Source organism: Callionymus lyra, chromosome 17 (assembly GCF_982586985.1).
Source record: "Callionymus lyra chromosome 17, fCalLyr1.hap1.1, whole genome shotgun sequence".
Taxonomy (NCBI): Eukaryota; Metazoa; Chordata; class Actinopteri; order Syngnathiformes; family Callionymidae; genus Callionymus; species Callionymus lyra.
This window is the reverse complement of record NC_141834.1, coordinates 23,437,793-23,457,194: the sequence shown is the minus strand read 5'-3', so window position 1 is coordinate 23,457,194 and position 19,402 is coordinate 23,437,793. Positions and strand designations below refer to the sequence as shown.

General features: G+C 36.0%; 1 protein-coding gene across 1 annotated transcript in view; it reads left to right on the top strand.

The window, feature by feature from the left end:
- The window catches only part of LOC148063047 (CUB and sushi domain-containing protein 3-like), a 414,667-nt gene that overhangs the window by 84,146 nt on the left and 311,119 nt on the right, over positions 1–19,402 (top strand). The window contains exon 4 of the mRNA XM_087812099.1: positions 13,607–13,801. Coding sequence (XP_087668225.1) covers positions 13,607–13,801 — 195 coding nt within the window. The remainder of the gene's footprint in view (positions 1–13,606; positions 13,802–19,402) is intronic.

The window sequence follows — 19,402 nt, the reverse complement described above, 5'->3', positions numbered from 1 at the left end:
TCTCTTTTCATCACACAACCTGTCCCAGACCCTGCCGGAGCCTTCTCCGTTTGGGATTATTTTTTACCCTCCTAACTCTAGCTTTCTGTGGTGTTCCCGAGGGCAGATGGTTGACTCATCCTCCTCCTGCCTACATACTTCTTTGTGTCGTCGTCATCACGATTTCATGCCAGATGATTTGTTAAGCACGTTACACACCAGTTCCATTTTGGAGCAAACCTGCACCTTATCTCCCGTGGATCGTTGTCGCTTTAAAATGAGGCTCATTACGACACGTGTCTGCTGCGCGTGGAAACAAGAGGGTGGAATGTATTACACAGTACGAGGCTCACGACTATGGAACAGTCTATAAGGTCACAGGACAGTTTTGAGGATTGGAACCATTGACTTTGCGACTCACACTCTTGCTTGACTCTCAGGCTCACTGCCCACGAATGTCCTACAACTGACCACTGCCTTCTGACTTCACCACTCTATATATTTTTGTACTGAAATAACTAGTGATGACACATCAACTTAAACTAGTTGAATGACTCGTATACTGTGACTTGAGGTGTTTTGTGTGATTTTTGTTTTTTTATTAAAACAAAGTAAAAGTTATGATATTTACAAACAAAAACAAACTAAAAGTTATGTTATTTTCAAACAAAAACAAAGTAAAAGTTATGTTATTTACAAACAAAGTTAAAGTTATGTTATTTACAAACAAAAACAAAGATAAAGTTATGTTATTAACAAACAAAAACAAAGTTAAAGTTATGTTATTAACAAACAAAAACAAAGTTAAAGTTATGATATTTACAAACAAAAACAAAGTTAAAGTGATGTTATTAACAAACAAAAACAAAGTTAAAGTTATGTTATTTACAAACAAAAACAAAGTTAAAGTTATGTTATTAACAAACAAAAACAAAAACAAAGTTAAAGTTCTGATATTTACAAACAAAAGCAAACTAAAAGTTATGTTATTTTCGAACAAAAACAAAGTAAAAGTGATGTTATTTACAAACAAAAACAAAGTTAAAGTTATGTTATTTACAAACAAAAACAAAGTTAAAGTTATGTTATTTACAAACAAAAACAAAGTTAAAGTTATGTTATTTACAAACAAAACAAAGTTATATTATTTACAAACAAAAACAAAGTTAAAGTTATGTTATTAACAAACAAAAACAAAGTTAAAGTGATGTTATTTACAAACAAAAACAAAGTTAAAGTGATGTTATTAACAAACAAAAACAAAGTTAAAGTTATGTTATTAACAAACAAAAACAAAGTTAAAGTTATGTTATTTACAAACAAAAACAAAGTTAAATGTATGTTATTAACAAACAAAAACAAAGTTAAAGTTATGTTATTTACAAACAAAAACAAAGTTAAAGTTATGTTATTTATATCATATTTCATTACAATGATTCATTACCTCATCAGTTTCATCCTTCATTCGTCAATAAAAGTCTGGAAACACAACATTCATCAACTGATACAAACTGGGACATGACAACTTTTGCCAAGTTTAGCAAGTGCTCATGGGAAATGTAGTCTCCAGTCTAAACACGACCACTTTAGTCCACTGGTGTCGCGCGACTAAAAATCGCATAGAATCGCTTTAAATAACATTTACCATTATAAATGATTCAAGTTACTTTGTTTTCTCAGTTGTACAATATTAAACTGTTTGATTTCATTTTTGCTTCCAGTCCTAATCAGTTGTCATTTGGGTTCAACTGTGCATCATTTTCCCCCTGATGTGATGTTTGTCATCAAATGTTTGGCTGACATTTAAAAAGTCTTCTAAATGCAACTTGAAATGAGAAGCACAACAGGAGTGTTTCACAAGAAATCACCGTCAAGTTAAGTTGTTCTGCTAATTGAGATGCAAATTGCTGTTTAGAAACACCTGTGAAAAAAGTTTGCTAATTGTTTGTTGATACACTTAATGTTTGAAAACACTGAATGAAGCGATTGGTTTGATGCTCCTGGTAATGGGGTTTGAACTTGAATTAACTCTCACCACAACTTATCTACTGTGAAACTGTGTGTGTGTGTGTGTGTGAGAGTGTGTGTGTGTGTGTGAGTGAGTGAGTGAGTGTGTGTGTGTGAGTGTGTGTGAGTGTGTGTGTGTGTGTGTGTGTGTGTGTGTGTGTGTGTGTGTGTGTGTGAGTGTGTGTGAGTGTGTGTGTGTGTGTGTGTGTGTGTGTGTGTGTGTGCGTGTGTGTGTGTGTGTGTGTGTGTGTGTGAGTCCGGGGTAAGGCTTTTGTAAACCTGAACTCTCACTAATCTTGATTCAACGTAATGTCTGGTCTATAATGAATTCATTAGCAAGTTTGGCAGTAATTAATCTTAGACTCTAAATTTATGTGAGCTCTGCATATTTTCATCTTCATTTAAAAGGCCGCGTTCACGTCAATGGTCATAAATTCTGATTCTTCACGAGTACATCTTCTTTCCAGGCTGCTCATCATTTCATATTCACAGTCGTGCTCAAAGTAAAGTGTCTGTTTTGCCTTTTTCATTGTTTATAATAAGTGAAGTTTGCTTGCTTTTTAATTGGTTGCATTCTTATCGTCTTTTCTCATTTTCCCGTAATTCGAACGACGGAGGCGACAGCAGGAAAGGATATTTTCTTCGTTAGTAAGCTGTTCCTCTGTCACACCCAAAGTACTCATCCATTATGTATTGGTTTGCAAATTCACTGTATACCCCTGTCCCTTATTATGCTAAAATCCTTACCTACATGGTTCACATACATATGCATGTGTTGCTCATTGTTGCGCTGAGAGTGAGCTGCTTGAAGACTTGCCAAGATGATTAAGCCATGAATGTGCTCACAAAGTGAAGGACACGGACGATCTACATTTGTTTCTTTCCCACCTGACAATGTTCTCCGAGCACATTTCAATGCCCGCAGTCTGTGAATATCATCAGCCATTATTTGCTTTATTTCAAACGATGTGAGATCCATGTCTGAGTGGCTGCCTTTTAATTCCCGGGCCTCAGTGGACCGGGTCAAACAATTGCGACTGAAGAGAAGGTCGTCACTGTCTCGGTCTCCGGGTGGGCTTGTTTGAACATGAGTGGGGAGGAATCCTTCATCTTGCTTTCACACCTGGATAAGTCTCATTTTGTTCTTTGAAAACCTCAATTAGCCAGACCTTCGATGAGGCGACAGCTTGCGAGGGATGACAACAACCTTCTAGGGATGCTAATCTCTCTTCCAAGAGATCCACAGGGATCAGTCCTTGTTCCTTTCATTTTTAACCCTTTGAACTGCACATCATTAGAAACCTTTAAACTGGTTTTTGATACTAGAGTCGGCTCAATGGACCCAAATGTGTCCAAATAAATGGCAAAAGTCTGTAGTTGACTTCCTTATTCTAAGGATACAACATCTTTACTGAAATCAATCATCTAGATTTAACACACATCTCAAATAATCACTTGATTAACTGATAATCTGTCATATTTGATTCATATTAAATAATCCATGCCTTGCATTAAAGTCAATTCACTGCAGCAACTCAAATTCACATGGTCAAGACAATCTGCAATCTGATGATTCCCAGCAAGTCTGTGGGAACATGTGTGAAAAATCACATTGAAAGACAAAACAAGCCAGCAAGTCTGGGAACTAAGCAGATTCTAGAATAAATCTATCGTGGTAACGACCATGTGACCACGGCCATCTTAGAAGTGTTTAGAATATCTGAGCAATCATACATGCACAAGTGACTGGAGGCGTTTACCTGAATATTCATACTATAAAGATCCGCCATTTCGTGAGATCTTTGCGCTCTGGCATTCTAAGACGTCTATGATAGATGTCCGCTTGATGTTCACGTAAATTGTCTCTGAATTTGCATAATTCACTAAACGAGCATTTTCTCTTAAACTCATTCATGTGTATGTCGTTATTTCCCACCACCATGTAACCGAGACTGGTGAGGGGTCGGTTCACCAGAACAGAACCCAAACAACTTGGTGCCGTGACCCGGATTTCTCTTAAATCCTTAGGGTTCATGTTTGCATGCCAAGGTGGGGTTATGGTACTTTTAAGTAAGAGTGATGAGTCTTTGGTTGTTCTAGTTCGCGTGGTCCGATATGGCAGCAGCATCAGAACGCACTTGTCAAACTTCATCTGGGATGTAAAGTAAACCTCATGCAGCCAATGCTTGTTGAGCGTAAAGAATTCTCAATCTCTAGTCTCGCTGTGACTCTAAGAGGACTTTTGCACCAGGACTCCGGCGAGAGTCAAAGTTCTTTTCACCGAAAAATATTTTAATAATATTAAAAGAATAATATTGTTTAGTTTGTCTGTAACTGAACGAGTGTTTGTTGTTCAATAGTAATGTTTGATTGTTTAGAGAAAACACTTGTGTTAACATTTTGTTGAGGTTGTTTGACATTTCAGTCTTGTTGTTTTTCACTTTACGGCTGTAATGACTCTGAGAAGAATCAATGATTTATCAAACCTTTTGAGGGGAAATGAAACGACAGCCGCTGACACTGTGGCATCGCTTTGTTTCGACTGCTGAACCGTACAACATGAAGTGGTGTTTGCTCGTGCGAGATCCTTCCATGCGACGCCAACTCATCCGGAAGAGTATACGTTTGTGTGCGGCTTGTATGACCTTGATGTTTACCAGCTGCTGACGTGTAACGCGGTTAGTCAATAACCCAACAAACCAACTGAGACCACAGACCGTGAGGTGGGGAGGGGGATACATTGATGTGTCCTTAAGGGATCCCAAAGCTCCTCGTTTATTGTCTCACATTACTTTCTGGTCACGTATATGAAGACATGAATGCAGGTCTGATCCGCTGCCAGTCTTCCACAACAACTGGAAGAAATCTTGAGTTGATGAGTCTCTGTAGTTCATTACACTATGTGTGGCCCAAACCAAAGGGTCCCTCACAGGCGTCAGGGCTAAAAACTTTAAGTGGTCTTTTTCTTGACTCTCGGTGTGGACCATAGGATTGTGAGTGGAGAGTGCAGTCTTCACCAACTAAGTTTTGTCTCGTCTCTTTCTTTTGATGGAGTTTCGATCCAGGTCACGGAAGATCAACCAGGTCTGGGTTCGTATTGACCGCTATAGTCTTGATAGTCTTGCACTTCAACATTTATTCCAAGTCTGGTCTTGGTCACTCAAATCTTTAAGACGTCTCGGCTTCGGCTCCTGTCGTCGTGAGATTTGAATGAGGGAGGGAGAGTTGACTTGACTGGTCATTTAAATTGAGGAAGTCACGGTATACACACACTACACACTACACAACTGAACCTTCAGTCCAGGCTCGACTACTAAAGTCTGGCCTGGTTGTTTGCTACGGAAACCGTGGTAGTAACTTTTTTAACTTGAACAGAGTAGTCATCGTCTGGTCTTGACCTAGGAGTGTTTAGGTTAAAGTTCTAAATGTGTCGTCTTTTAAATGAGTCTTAAACGAGAGCTTTATTGTCCTGGTCTGGACCATTGAAATATTTGGAGGATTCTTGACCTGGACTAACCAAATTCACCGAAGAATAGCCACTTGGATTATTCTAGGGTTGTCACGATATCAACATTACATTTCAGTAGTCGATACCATTACTAGTAGATTTTTTCGCTACTTCGATACCTTTCAATACCATGGGGAAAAATGTTTGCCTTTACTTTAAAGTACACAAATGTATTAAATAAAGAAAACCAACCATCAGTAATTCTACAATTTAACAGCGGTGATGATAACATTTCTTTCCTTATAGATGCAAACATTGATTAAACATTCATGTTGAGCCTTCAAGGAAAATAACAAACTGAACCATTTGTCTTATAAATGTGCAAATAAATAAGAAAATCAACAAATATCTCACATTTAAACAGTGGTGATGAACATCCCTTGAGTATAAGAAGAAGAAACGTTTGCATTTCCTTTGCCTTTTAAATGTAACTCTTGTCTCGTGTCGTCCGACTGATACTATAGAGGAAAAATAAAAATGATTTCAAATAACTTGAGTCTAGCAAACCTCAGAAAGCATCTAGTAATGTTACACAACTGTATCGTCTGTATTATCAAGTGTAGTGAAGTGTTTCTCCATCTGAAAAAACAAACGTTTGTTTGTTGTTAGTTTAACGTGACATAAGTTGTATCGAACTTAAATTCACTCTTTAACTCTCTAAACAATCCTGGATGTCTTCGTGTCTGTTTGTTGGTTCAAAGTGTTTTTTCCTTTAGTTTCCAAACATCGAAAGCACAGTTTGTAGGTTTTTGAGGATAAATAATGAATCCACATTTATCCTCGGAGCTAAAGTATTTCCAAATGTGACTCGACTCGCAGGTTTATTTACTTAAAATATGAGAAGACAGTAGAAGTTCAAAGGAAGTGTCAGTTCTTGTGACAACCCTCGTATATTATTGACCATGATAATCTTGTTGAGCATGTTTGGTGGCACAGACTTCTCCTAGACCACTAACAGTCCTTTTGGTCTCAAATCGCATACTTCCCTTAGTATACTAGAAGTTAGTATGCATCAGGATAGTGTACGTACTAACTAGTAACTAATCCTCCACAGATAGTATGTCTCAAACATACTTCTCTTAGTATACTAGAAGTTAGTATCATCAGGATAGTGTACGTACTAACTAGTAACTAATCCTCCACAGATAGTATGTCTCAAACATACTTCTCTTAGTACACTAGAAGTTAGTATCATCAGGATAGTGTACGTACTAACTAGTAACTAATTCTCCACAGATAGTATGTCTCAAACATACTTCTCTTAGTGTACTAGAAGTTAGTATCATCAGGATAGTGTACGTACTAACTAGTAACTAATCCTCCACAGATAGTATGTCTCAAACATACTTCTCTTAGTGTACTAGAAGTTAGTATCATCAGGATAGTGTACGTACTAACTAGTAACTAATCCTCCACAGATAGTATGTCTCAAACATACTTCTCTTAGTATACTAGAAGTTAGTATCATCAGGATAGTGTACGTACTAACTAGTAACTAATCCTCCACAGATAGTATGTCTCAAACATACTTCTCTTAGTGTACTAGAAGTTAGTATCATCAGGATAGTGTACGTACTAACTAGTAACTAATCCTCCACAGATAGTATGTCTCAAACATACTTAGTATACTAGAAGTTAGTATCATCAGGATAGTGTACGTACTAACTAGTAACTAATCCTCCACAGATAGTATGTCTCAAACATACTTCTCTTAGTACACTAGAAGTTAGTATCATCAGGATAGTGTACGTACTAACTAGTAACTAATTCTCCACAGATAGTATGTCTCAAACATACTTCTCTTAGTGTACTAGAAGTTAGTATCATCAGGATAGTGTACGTACTAACTAGTAACTAATCCTCCACAGATAGTATGTCTCAAACATACTTCTCTTAGTATACTAGAAGTTAGTATCATCAGGATAGTGTACGTACTAACTAGTAACTAATCCTCCACAGATAGTATGTCTCAAACATACTTCTCTTAGTGTACTAGAAGTTAGTATCATCAGGATAGTGTACGTACTAACTAGTAACTAATCCTCCACAGATAGTATGTCTCAAACATACTTCTCTTAGTACACTAGAAGTTAGTATCATTAGGATAGTGTACGTACTAACTAGTAACTAATTCTCCACAGATAGTATGTCTCAAACATACTTCTCTTAGTGTACTAGAAGTTAGTATCATCAGGATAGTGTACGTACTAACTAGTAACTAGTTCTCCACAGATAGTATGTCTCAAACATACTTCTCTTAGTATACTAGAAGTTAGTATCATCAGGATAGTGTACGTACTAACTAGTAACTAATTCTCCACAGATAGTATGTCTCAAACATACTTCTCTTAGTGTACTAGAAGTTAGTATCATCAGGATAGTGTACGTACTAACTAGTAACTAGTTCTCCACAGATAGTATGTCTCAAACATACTTCTCTTAGTACACTAGAAGTTAGTATCATCAGGATAGTGTACGTACTAACTAGTAACTAGTTCTCCACAGATAGTATGTCTCAAACATACTTCTCTTAGTATACTAGAAGTTAGTATCATCAGGATAGTGTACGTACTAACTAGTAACTAATCCTCCACAGATAGTATGTCTCAAACATACTTCTCTTAGTATACTAGAAGTTAGTATCATCAGGATAGTGTACATACTAACTAGTAACTAATCCTCCACAGATAGTATGTCTCAAACATACTTCTCTTAGTATACTAGAAGTTAGTATCATCAGGATAGTGTACGTACTAACTAGTAACTAATCCTCCACAGATAGTATGTCTCAAACATACTTTTCTTAGTATACTAGAAGTTAGTATCATCAGGATAGTGTACGTACTAACTAGTAACTAATCCTCCACAGATAGTATGTCTCAAACATACTTCTCTTAGTGTACTAGAAGTTAGTATCATCAGGATAGTGTACGTACTAACTAGTAACTCATCCTCCACAGATAGTATGTCTCAAACATACTTCTCTTAGTATACTAGAAGTTAGTATCATCAGGATAGTGTACGTACTAACTAGTAACTAATCCTCCACAGATAGTATGTCTCAAACATACTTCTCTTAGTACACTAGAAGTTAGTATCATCAGGATAGTGTACGTACTAACTAGTAACTAATTCTCCACAGATAGTATGTCTCAAACATACTTCTCTTAGTGTACTAGAAGTTAGTATCATCAGGATAGTGTACGTACTAACTAGTAACTAATCCTCCACAGATAGTATGTCTCAAACATACTTCTCTTAGTGTACTAGAAGTTAGTATCATCAGGATAGTGTACGTACTAACTAGTAACTAATCCTCCACAGATAGTATGTCTCAAACATACTTCTCTTAGTATACTAGAAGTTAGTATCATCAGGATAGTGTACGTACTAACTAGTAACTAATCCTCCACAGATAGTATGTCTCAAACATACTTCTCTTAGTGTACTAGAAGTTAGTATCATCAGGATTGTGTACGTACTAACTAGTAACTAATCCTCCACAGATAGTATGTCTCAAACATACTTAGTATACTAGAAGTTAGTATCATCAGGATAGTGTACGTACTAACTAGTAACTAATCCTCCACAGATAGTATGTCTCAAACATACTTCTCTTAGTACACTAGAAGTTAGTATCATCAGGATAGTGTACGTACTAACTAGTAACTAATTCTCCACAGATAGTATGTCTCAAACATACTTCTCTTAGTGTACTAGAAGTTAGTATCATCAGGATAGTGTACGTACTAACTAGTAACTAATCCTCCACAGATAGTATGTCTCAAACATACTTCTCTTAGTATACTAGAAGTTAGTATCATCAGGATAGTGTACGTACTAACTAGTAACTAATCCTCCACAGATAGTATGTCTCAAACATACTTCTCTTAGTGTACTAGAAGTTAGTATCATCAGGATAGTGTACGTACTAACTAGTAACTAATCCTCCACAGATAGTATGTCTCAAACATACTTCTCTTAGTACACTAGAAGTTAGTATCATTAGGATAGTGTACGTACTAACTAGTAACTAATTCTCCACAGATAGTATGTCTCAAACATACTTCTCTTAGTGTACTAGAAGTTAGTATCATCAGGATAGTGTACGTACTAACTAGTAACTAGTTCTCCACAGATAGTATGTCTCAAACATACTTCTCTTAGTATACTAGAAGTTAGTATCATCAGGATAGTGTACGTACTAACTAGTAACTAATTCTCCACAGATAGTATGTCTCAAACATACTTCTCTTAGTGTACTAGAAGTTAGTATCATCAGGATAGTGTACGTACTAACTAGTAACTAGTTCTCCACAGATAGTATGTCTCAAACATACTTCTCTTAGTACACTAGAAGTTAGTATCATCAGGATAGTGTACGTACTAACTAGTAACTAGTTCTCCACAGATAGTATGTCTCAAACATACTTCTCTTAGTATACTAGAAGTTAGTATCATCAGGATAGTGTACGTACTAACTAGTAACTAATCCTCCACAGATAGTATGTCTCAAACATACTTCTCTTAGTATACTAGAAGTTAGTATCATCAGGATAGTGTACATACTAACTAGTAACTAATCCTCCACAGATAGTATGTCTCAAACATACTTCTCTTAGTATACTAGAAGTTAGTATCATCAGGATAGTGTACGTACTAACTAGTAACTAATCCTCCACAGATAGTATGTCTCAAACATACTTCTCTTAGTATACTAGAAGTTAGTATCATCAGGATAGTGTACGTACTAACTAGTAACTAATCCTCCACAGATAGTATTTCTCAAATCAAACTCTGCTGCTACAAACTAACAGGAAATGACGCGACAGTTTCTTCTTCTACTTCTATTTAACGGTGATTTCAACCAGCTGTAGGAACACTAGTGACACCTGCTGGCAGCACGTTTTGCAAGTTTGGAAGAAGAAATAAAGAAAAAATATGAGAATCTAAATATTTGCGAGATATTTAAGATGGTATCAGCAGCGAAGACGTGTTTATCTTTCTACTGCTGCTGAAAATACGTATATGAATATATATGTGACATAACTTCTGTTTACAACGTCACTAAGATGGAGCCGTTTAGTGTAGAAAGTATCCATCGATTCATACTCAGTTTTGTGGGCGTTTTAGTGTCAATGTAGTGTGTATGGAGCACTACATTGGCGTACTGAGAATTGAGACGCACTTATGCACTAAAAATACTAACTTTGAGTACACTAGTATGTGATTTGAGACACAGCTCTGGTCTCACAGCCATGACGTGAGGACGTCTGGGTCGGAATCTTCTGTTCATCACACGTCTTGTTTGTAAATGTTGCAGCGACTCACACCAGAAGGTGAGTCAGGATGTTGTCGTTACAGCTCGACACATTTATTACCTTTTAATTGGAGACTTGAGGTGAGGAAAGATCTTAACGGTTCCATCTTCGCCGCCTTTGTGTCATGATTTTAATGACTCTCCTTGAATTCCTCATGAATCCTCTGGACTCAAACCCTGGTGAGGCTGAACCCAGCAGTGGAATCTTCTCTGCTGACGTTATATAACGGAGCGTGTTGTGGCAACACTTCCTCTCTGACCCATTCTCTGAAGATTTGGATTTGATGCAAATATCTTCGCACCAGCCGAGTTCAGAATTTTAAATCCAACTCATCAAACCCGAGTGCTGCTTCGCCAAGCTTGTTGATATTTAGATATCTTTGATGTGTCTGCTCCCACTTTGTTGAGCCCCACGAATTTGATATTTCAAACAAATGCATTTGAATTTCTGAGGCTTTCCCGCGACTCCCAGCGAGACACATTTGTCTGTTTGCTGCCACAGATCGCAGTCGACACGAGAGGCGTCGCCACGGAGCGTGAAGCCAGATTGAAAAAACAGGCTTCGGATATTTATTCTCACATCATTGTGCGTTGTGTCACACTCCAAAGTTTTGCGACGTAAATCTTCGCAACACCATGTTTCTTCCTCTGCAGAAGAAAAACAACATCTTGATGTAATTGGCAAACTTTTGTCTGGTGTGTGAGAGAACCGTCAGCAAAACACCGAAAAGGCGAAAAAATCTTCAGGAGTTTGTTTTCATATAAACATCAAACTTCATCTTCCATTTGGAATTGACAACATTTTTAAACACATTTCAATCCAATTTCAACTTGAATCTGTTTTTGGAGAATCTATATTTAGTGAGATAAACTCGGTGACTGTTCATCTTTTCCTCAATTTAGGACTAAATCCTGCAAACATCAAAGGAATAGTATCAACAGTAATTCCTCAGATTAACCTGCTGATGCTTCTCGCTTATGTTTAGTTCGAGCATAAATCAAAAGCATTTTCTTTATGCGAGCGTCGATGTTCATCAGCCGTCGTTATTGTTACTTTAGATGATTTCTTGAGGCATGAATAGTGTCAAATCAATGAGGCCTTATCATTAAAAATGATCTCTTTCAACAGTAGGGGGCGTATTGATTATTCATAATTCTTGCAGAAACTTGCTTCTGTGTGTGTGTGTGTGTGTGTGTGTGTGTGGGTGTGTGTGTGTGTGTGTGTGTGTGTGTGTGTGTGTGGGTGTGTGTGTGTGTGTGTGTGTGTGTGTGTGTGTGTGTGTGTGTGTGTGTGTGGGTGTGTGTGTGTGTGGGTGTGTGTGTGTGTGTGTGTGTGTGTGTGTGTGTGTGTGTGTGTGTGTGTGGGTGTGTGTGTGTGTGTGTGTGTGTGTGTGTGTGTGTGTGTGTGTGTGTGTGTGTGTGTGTGTGTGTGTGTGGGTGTGTGTGTGTGTGTGTGTCTTGCAAAACTCAATTTCATGACTGCCACCGTTTAAAGAATCGTTCCGGTGATGATCTGCCATCTTTGATCTCGTTCGACTTCTGAATCACGAACGCACACTTCGTCGATGATGTATCGACAGATCCTCCGGGCGTTCATCATTCACAACAACAACAACAACAACACAACATCTGTTCTAAACGAGTGCCTTTGAACAAAAGCGTTGACTCATCGTTTCATTTCGGTGCAATGTCACTTTTTACAAAGTCTTTCTGGTGATGAAATTGGATCCGTGACCCAGAGCTTTTTACTTCGGCTTCCATTTCCTCTCCAGCAGAGTCGGGACTTTTTCTGTGTGTGTCCAAAAATGACTTTGCTAAAGACCTAAACCGTAGGGTTGGTCTGGTTTGGTAAGATAGTAGGAACCTCACAATCTTCTTCAACACAGTTAAACTAGGAATTATTCTTCAGTTGAATATTTCAAATTAAAAAAACCTTTAATATTGAATTAAAACATAGAAAAAGATGTATTTTGAATCATCGATTGACACTAATTTATGTAGAGAAGAATATAACAATATTTTATTCAACCACGCGTCAGAGGTCAGGTCAGGTGGGCGAGAGACAAACTGAAGAAATCAAAAATTGATCCACATTTTAGATAATTTTCATCAGAAATGAAGCCAAACATTTTGCTACAAGAGAATATAGAGAAATAATTTATACGATAAATAACGTGATACAAACACTTTGATCTGCAACCAAACAACAAGAAAAGTCGATGCTGTTAAATATCAATTCAATGGAACATAATGTTGTGATATATAATGAGTGTCAACAAAATAAAAGGTAAATTAAATAACGGATAAGAAAAACAAAACTGGAATGAAAACCCAAAATCAAATTGTTAATAGAAGAAATAAATGAATATCTTTCTCAGATCGACTGATGATTCGATGTCGAGTTTTTCCTTCGACGCTGCAGAAATAATGGACGTTTAAAGGTCTGGAAACAGTTTGGTGGAACAACTCGTAACCTTAACTGACCGCTTCTTGTTCGCGTCTCCTTTCATCTAAAGACACTGCGGAGAAAAACCCCGATCCGGTGTCAGTGGGAATCAAGCGCTGAACGTGGAGCCGCAACAGAGCGAAGCCGACTTCGTTACCTTTGATGAAACCACTGAGAGCGTCTTGTCCTCGTCACGCTTCTGTACTGTGGATGTTTCCAGAAGTCATTTCTGGTGCATCAGGAGCGACGCTCGTTTGGACCTCGTGGCGTTCATTAAAGCTCGTAACGAAGCCGCTCCTGACACTGGACGACTAAACAGATGCATTTGTTCTTTGCTTTCTTTCAGAGCTGAGGAGCAGCTCGTGTGGAAACCCAGGAGTTCCCGCCAAAGGCATTTTAAACGGAACCCTGTTCACGGTCGGGGAGAAGATCCGGTACCGCTGCATCAGTGGCTACGTCCTGGACGGACACTCGCTCCTCACCTGCGTCAGCAACACGGCGGGCGTGTCCGTGTGGGACTTCCCTGTTCCCATCTGCAGAGGTGAGGCTTCGTTTTTGCTTCCATCCCCGACACACCTGTGACACTAATTGCTTCGGCGTGATTGACAGCTGGCCGTCGTGGGCCCCCGGGGGCCGATCTGTACTTCGGTGAAGAGTGTGAGGTGTTCGTGTCTTTAATGTGATGAGTGTTTTTAATCTGGTCTCCTGGTTGATCGCGGCCTTCATGAGATATTTATGCAGAGCAAGAGCTTAAACATATTAAGAGCTTTTACATGAGGACGTGCTGCAGCTTCTCGTGCTCCTGGAAGATATTTTTGGAGACACAAGCGGCTCCGGCTGCCATCAATGTTGCAAGATAATCACTATAATTGTCTGATGATTTCGATTTAATAACCGTCCAGACCCTACAACCTCTGTAATTAGAAGCTTTAAATTCTTCCTCGCAGAGCTTCTGGAAACATGTTTGTTCATATTGTGTGTCATATTAACATTATGTAAGTCATGTGATCATTTATATGATCGTTATGTAAGTCATGTGATCATTTATATGATCGTTATGTAAGTCATGTGATCATTTATATGATCGTTATGTAAGTCATGTGATCATTTATATGATCGTTATGTAAGTCATGTGATCATTTATATGATCGTTATGTAAGTCATGTGATCATTTATATGATCGTTATGTAAGTCATGTGATCATTTATATGATCATTATGTAAGTCATGTGATCATTTATATGATCATTATGTACGTCATGTGATCATTTATATGATCGTTATGTACGTCATGTGATCATTTATATGATCATTATGTACGTCATGTGATCATTTATATGATCATTATGTAAGTCATGTGATCATTTATATGATCGTTATGTAAGTCATGTGATCATTTATATGATCGTTATGTAAGTCATGTGATCATTTATATGATCATTATGTAAGTCATGTGATCATTTATATGATCGTTATGTATGTCATGTGATCATTTATATGATCGTTATGTATGTCATGTGATCATTTATATGATCATTATGTAAGTCATGTGATCATTTATATGATCATTATGTACGTCATGTGATCATTTATATGATCATTATATAAGTCATGTGATCATTAATATGATCATTATGTACGTCATGTGATCATTTATATGATCATTATGTAAGTCATGTGATCATTTATATGATCATTATGTAAGTCATGTGATCATTTATATGATCGTTATGTACGTCATGTGATCATTTATATGATCATTATGTAAGTCATGTGATCATTTATATGATCGTTATGTACGTCATGTGATCATTTATATGATCATTATGTACGTCATGTGATCATTTATATTAACATTATGTAAGTCATGTGATCATTTATATGATCGTTATGTAAGTCATGTGATCATTTATATGATCATTATGTAAATCATGTGATCATTTATATGATCATTACGTAAGTCATGTGATCATTTATATGATCATTATGTAAGTCATGTGATCATTTATATTAACATTATGTAAGTCATGTGATCATTTATATGATCATTATGTAAGTCATGTGATCATTTATATGATCGTTATGTATGTCATGTGATCATTTATATGATCATTATGTAAGTCATGTGATCATTTATATGATCGTTATGTATGTCATGTGATCATTTATATTAACATTATGTACTTCATGTGATCATTTATATGATCGTTATGTATGTCATGTGATCATTTATATGATCATTATGTAAGTCATGTGATCATTTATATGATCGTTATGTATGTCATGTGATCATTTATATTAACATTATGTAAGTCATGTGATCATTTATATGATCGTTATGTAAGTCATGTGATCATTTTTATGATCGTTATGTAAGTCATGTGATCATTTACATGATCGTTATGTAAGTCATGTGATCATTTATATGATCATTATATAAGTCATGTGATCATTTATATGATCATTATGTAAGTCATGTGATCATTTATATGATCATTATATAAGTCATGTGATCATTTATATGATCATTATGTAAGTCATGTGATCATTTATATGATCATTATGTTCATAATGTGATCATTTATATGATCATTATGTAAGTCATGTGATCATTTATATGATCATTATGTAAGTCATGTGATCATTTATATGATCATTATGTAAGTCATGTGATCATTTATATGATCATTATGTTCGTAATGTGATCATTTATATGATCATTATGTAAGTCATGTGATCATTTATATGATCATTATGTAAGTCATGTGATCATTTATATGATCATTATGTTCGTAATGTGATCATTTATATGATCATTATGTAAGTCATGTGATCATTTATATGATCATTATGTAAGTCATGTGATCATTTATATGATCATTATGTACGTCATGTGATCATTTATATGATTATTATGTACGTCATGTGATCATTTATATGATCATTATGTAAGTCATGTGATCATTTATATGATCATTATATAAGTCATGTGATCATTAATATGATCATTATGTACGTCATGTGACCATTTATATGATCATTATGTAAGTCATGTGATCATTTATATGATCATTATGTAAGTCATGTGATCATTTATATGATCATTATGTACGTCATGTGATCATTTATATGATCATTATGTAAATCATGTGATCATTTATATGATCATTATGTACGTCATGTGATCATTTATATGATCATTATGTACGTCATGTGATCATTTATATGATCATTATGTACGTCATGTGATCATTTATATGATCATTATGTACGTCATGTGATCATTTATATGATCGTTATGTACGTCATGTGATCATTTATATGATCATTATGTAAGTCATGTGATCATTTATATGATCATTATATAAGTCATGTGATCATTAATATGATCATTATGTACGTCATGTGATCATTTATATGATCATTCTGTAAGTCATGTGATCATTTATATGATCATTATGTAAGTCATGTGATCATTTATATGATCATTATGTACGTCATGTGATCATTTATATTAACATTATATAAGTCATGTGATCATTTATATGATCATTATGTAAGTCATGTGATCATTTATATGATCATTATGTACGTCATGTGATAATTTATATTAACATTATATAAGTCATGTGATCATTTATATGATCATTATGTAAGTCATGTGATCATTTATATTAACATTATGTATGTCATGTGATCATTTATATTAACATTATGTACGTCATGTGATCATTTATATGATCATTCTGTAAGTCATGTGATCATTTATATGATCATTATGTAAGTCATGTGATCATTTATATGATCGTTATGTACGTCATGTGATCATTTATATGATCATTCTGTAAGTCATGTGATCATTTATATGATCATTCTGTAAGTCATGTGATCATTTATATGATCATTATGTAAGTCATTTGATCATTTATATGATCATTATGTACGTCATGTGATCATTTATATGATCATTATGTAAGTCATGTGATCATTTATATGATCGTTATGTATGTCATGTGATCATTTATATGATCATTATGTACGTCATGTGATCATTTATATGATCGTTATGTAAGTCATGTGATCATTTATATGATCATTATGTAAGTCATGTGATCATTTATATGATCATTATGTACGTCATGTGATTATGTAATTTGACGTGTAATTTGCACATTAAATATGTTGAAATGATGAGAAGGAAATAAAATAAATAACAATTAATAAAACCTATATAATTAATACTACACTACACAAGAAAAACACATTAGAGGGAAAATGTATGTTCAACAAATATTATCATTAAACTTAAACTTAAAAAATCCCTTCAACGTCTAAATAATGAAAAGAGTTTTTTACAACAGAATCAATGAACTAAACTTCACTCTTTCAAATGATTTAAACTAAGAACTGAATCATCAGAATCAGAAACTGATTGTAAAAACAACACGAGATTTGTTTGTGGCGTAATAACCGTTTAAATACATGTTTTATAGTATCTTAAGTACGTGTCACATGTATCTGGACTGTGACTCAGTAATTGGCAATAATGTGTTTGTGTTTATTTCTTTAACAAACATATGATCCTGTTTGAATGAAAATGGCTCTAGTTCTGAGGTTCAATGGTGGTGGTGTCAGACTGCAGACCCAGTGGTCCTTTGATTCTCTCTCCATTCTCCACCAAACTGTTGCATGTTTTTGTCTTCCTGTTTCATCTCATCTCTGACGGTGTTTTCTCTTGCACTCATTACGGTCCGGCAGGGCGACCTGTGAACGCCGGAGGCTGTTTCCTTTATCCGGAGCATCTTTGTAAACTTTTGCCGAGATGTGCCGACGCAGCAGAATCACCTTAATTATAGCATAATTAAAGCGTTCTCTCTGGCTGTGCACGAATTAAAAGCTCTGCGTGCTCACCAGCTTATTGTGCCTCCATAAAAGCCGGATGATTCGCAGGGCTGTGACTAAAGGTCTCATCTGAGCCCAGCGTGGGACCAGCAGCAGCACGAGGCGTTCATCAAACCGCCGTCATGGGCTCTTCTTAAAGATGGTGGTGAGATGGATCACCTACATCCAGCAGCTGCTACAGTACTTTGATGTGGGCCGGCGTCACTCGTGATGGAGATCATTGATTACAGGCCAGACGGACAGAAACCTGTGCGTGGGACTGAACGTGGTGTTTAGTGTCGCAGGTTGACGTCGCACACGCTGACGCCTGATAACGCCTGAAGAACGCGGTAAATGTGACAAATATTTGGCAGCTCGGCGTGGATCTTCTGGGAGTTTTGCTTTTTCAAAATGTCACCTGGACGATGACTGTTGATCCGCCACGAGAGTTTCATTCGTCTGTTGCTGCGAATGTATGTCTCGCTGCTGCTGTGACCTGAAGTCGTGACGAGAATCTGACGACACGTGTTGTTTCCTTCGTACCTTATGGTCGTCGTACTGTGATGAAGATACTAGACTGAAGCAATACATTATATATATGCTGCTCATGATATGATTCAATATTATATATATTCTGCTCATAATACGATATATTCAACTCACAATACTATTAACGATACAATTCAATACGATATATATTTAGTCAACAATACAATTCAATATGATATATTCAACTCATGATACAATTCAATACGATACATATTTAGTCAACAATACAATTCAATACGATATATTCATCTCACGATACAATTCAATACGATACATATTTAGTCAACAATACAATTCAATACGATATATTCAACTCATGATACAATTCAATACGATACATATTAAGTCAACAATACAATTCAATACGATATATTCAACTCACGATACAATTCAATACGATACATATTTAGTCAACAATACAATTCAATACGATATATTCAACTCACGATACAATTCAATACGATACATATTTAGTCAACAATACAATTCAATACGATATATTCATCTCACGATACAATTCAATACGATACATATTTAGTCAACAATACAATTCAATACGATATATTCAACTCACGATACAATTCAATACGATACATATTTAGTCAACAATACAATTCAATACGATATATTCAACTCACGATACAATTCAATACAATATATATTTAGTCAACAATACAATTCAATACGATATATTCAACTCACGATACAATTCA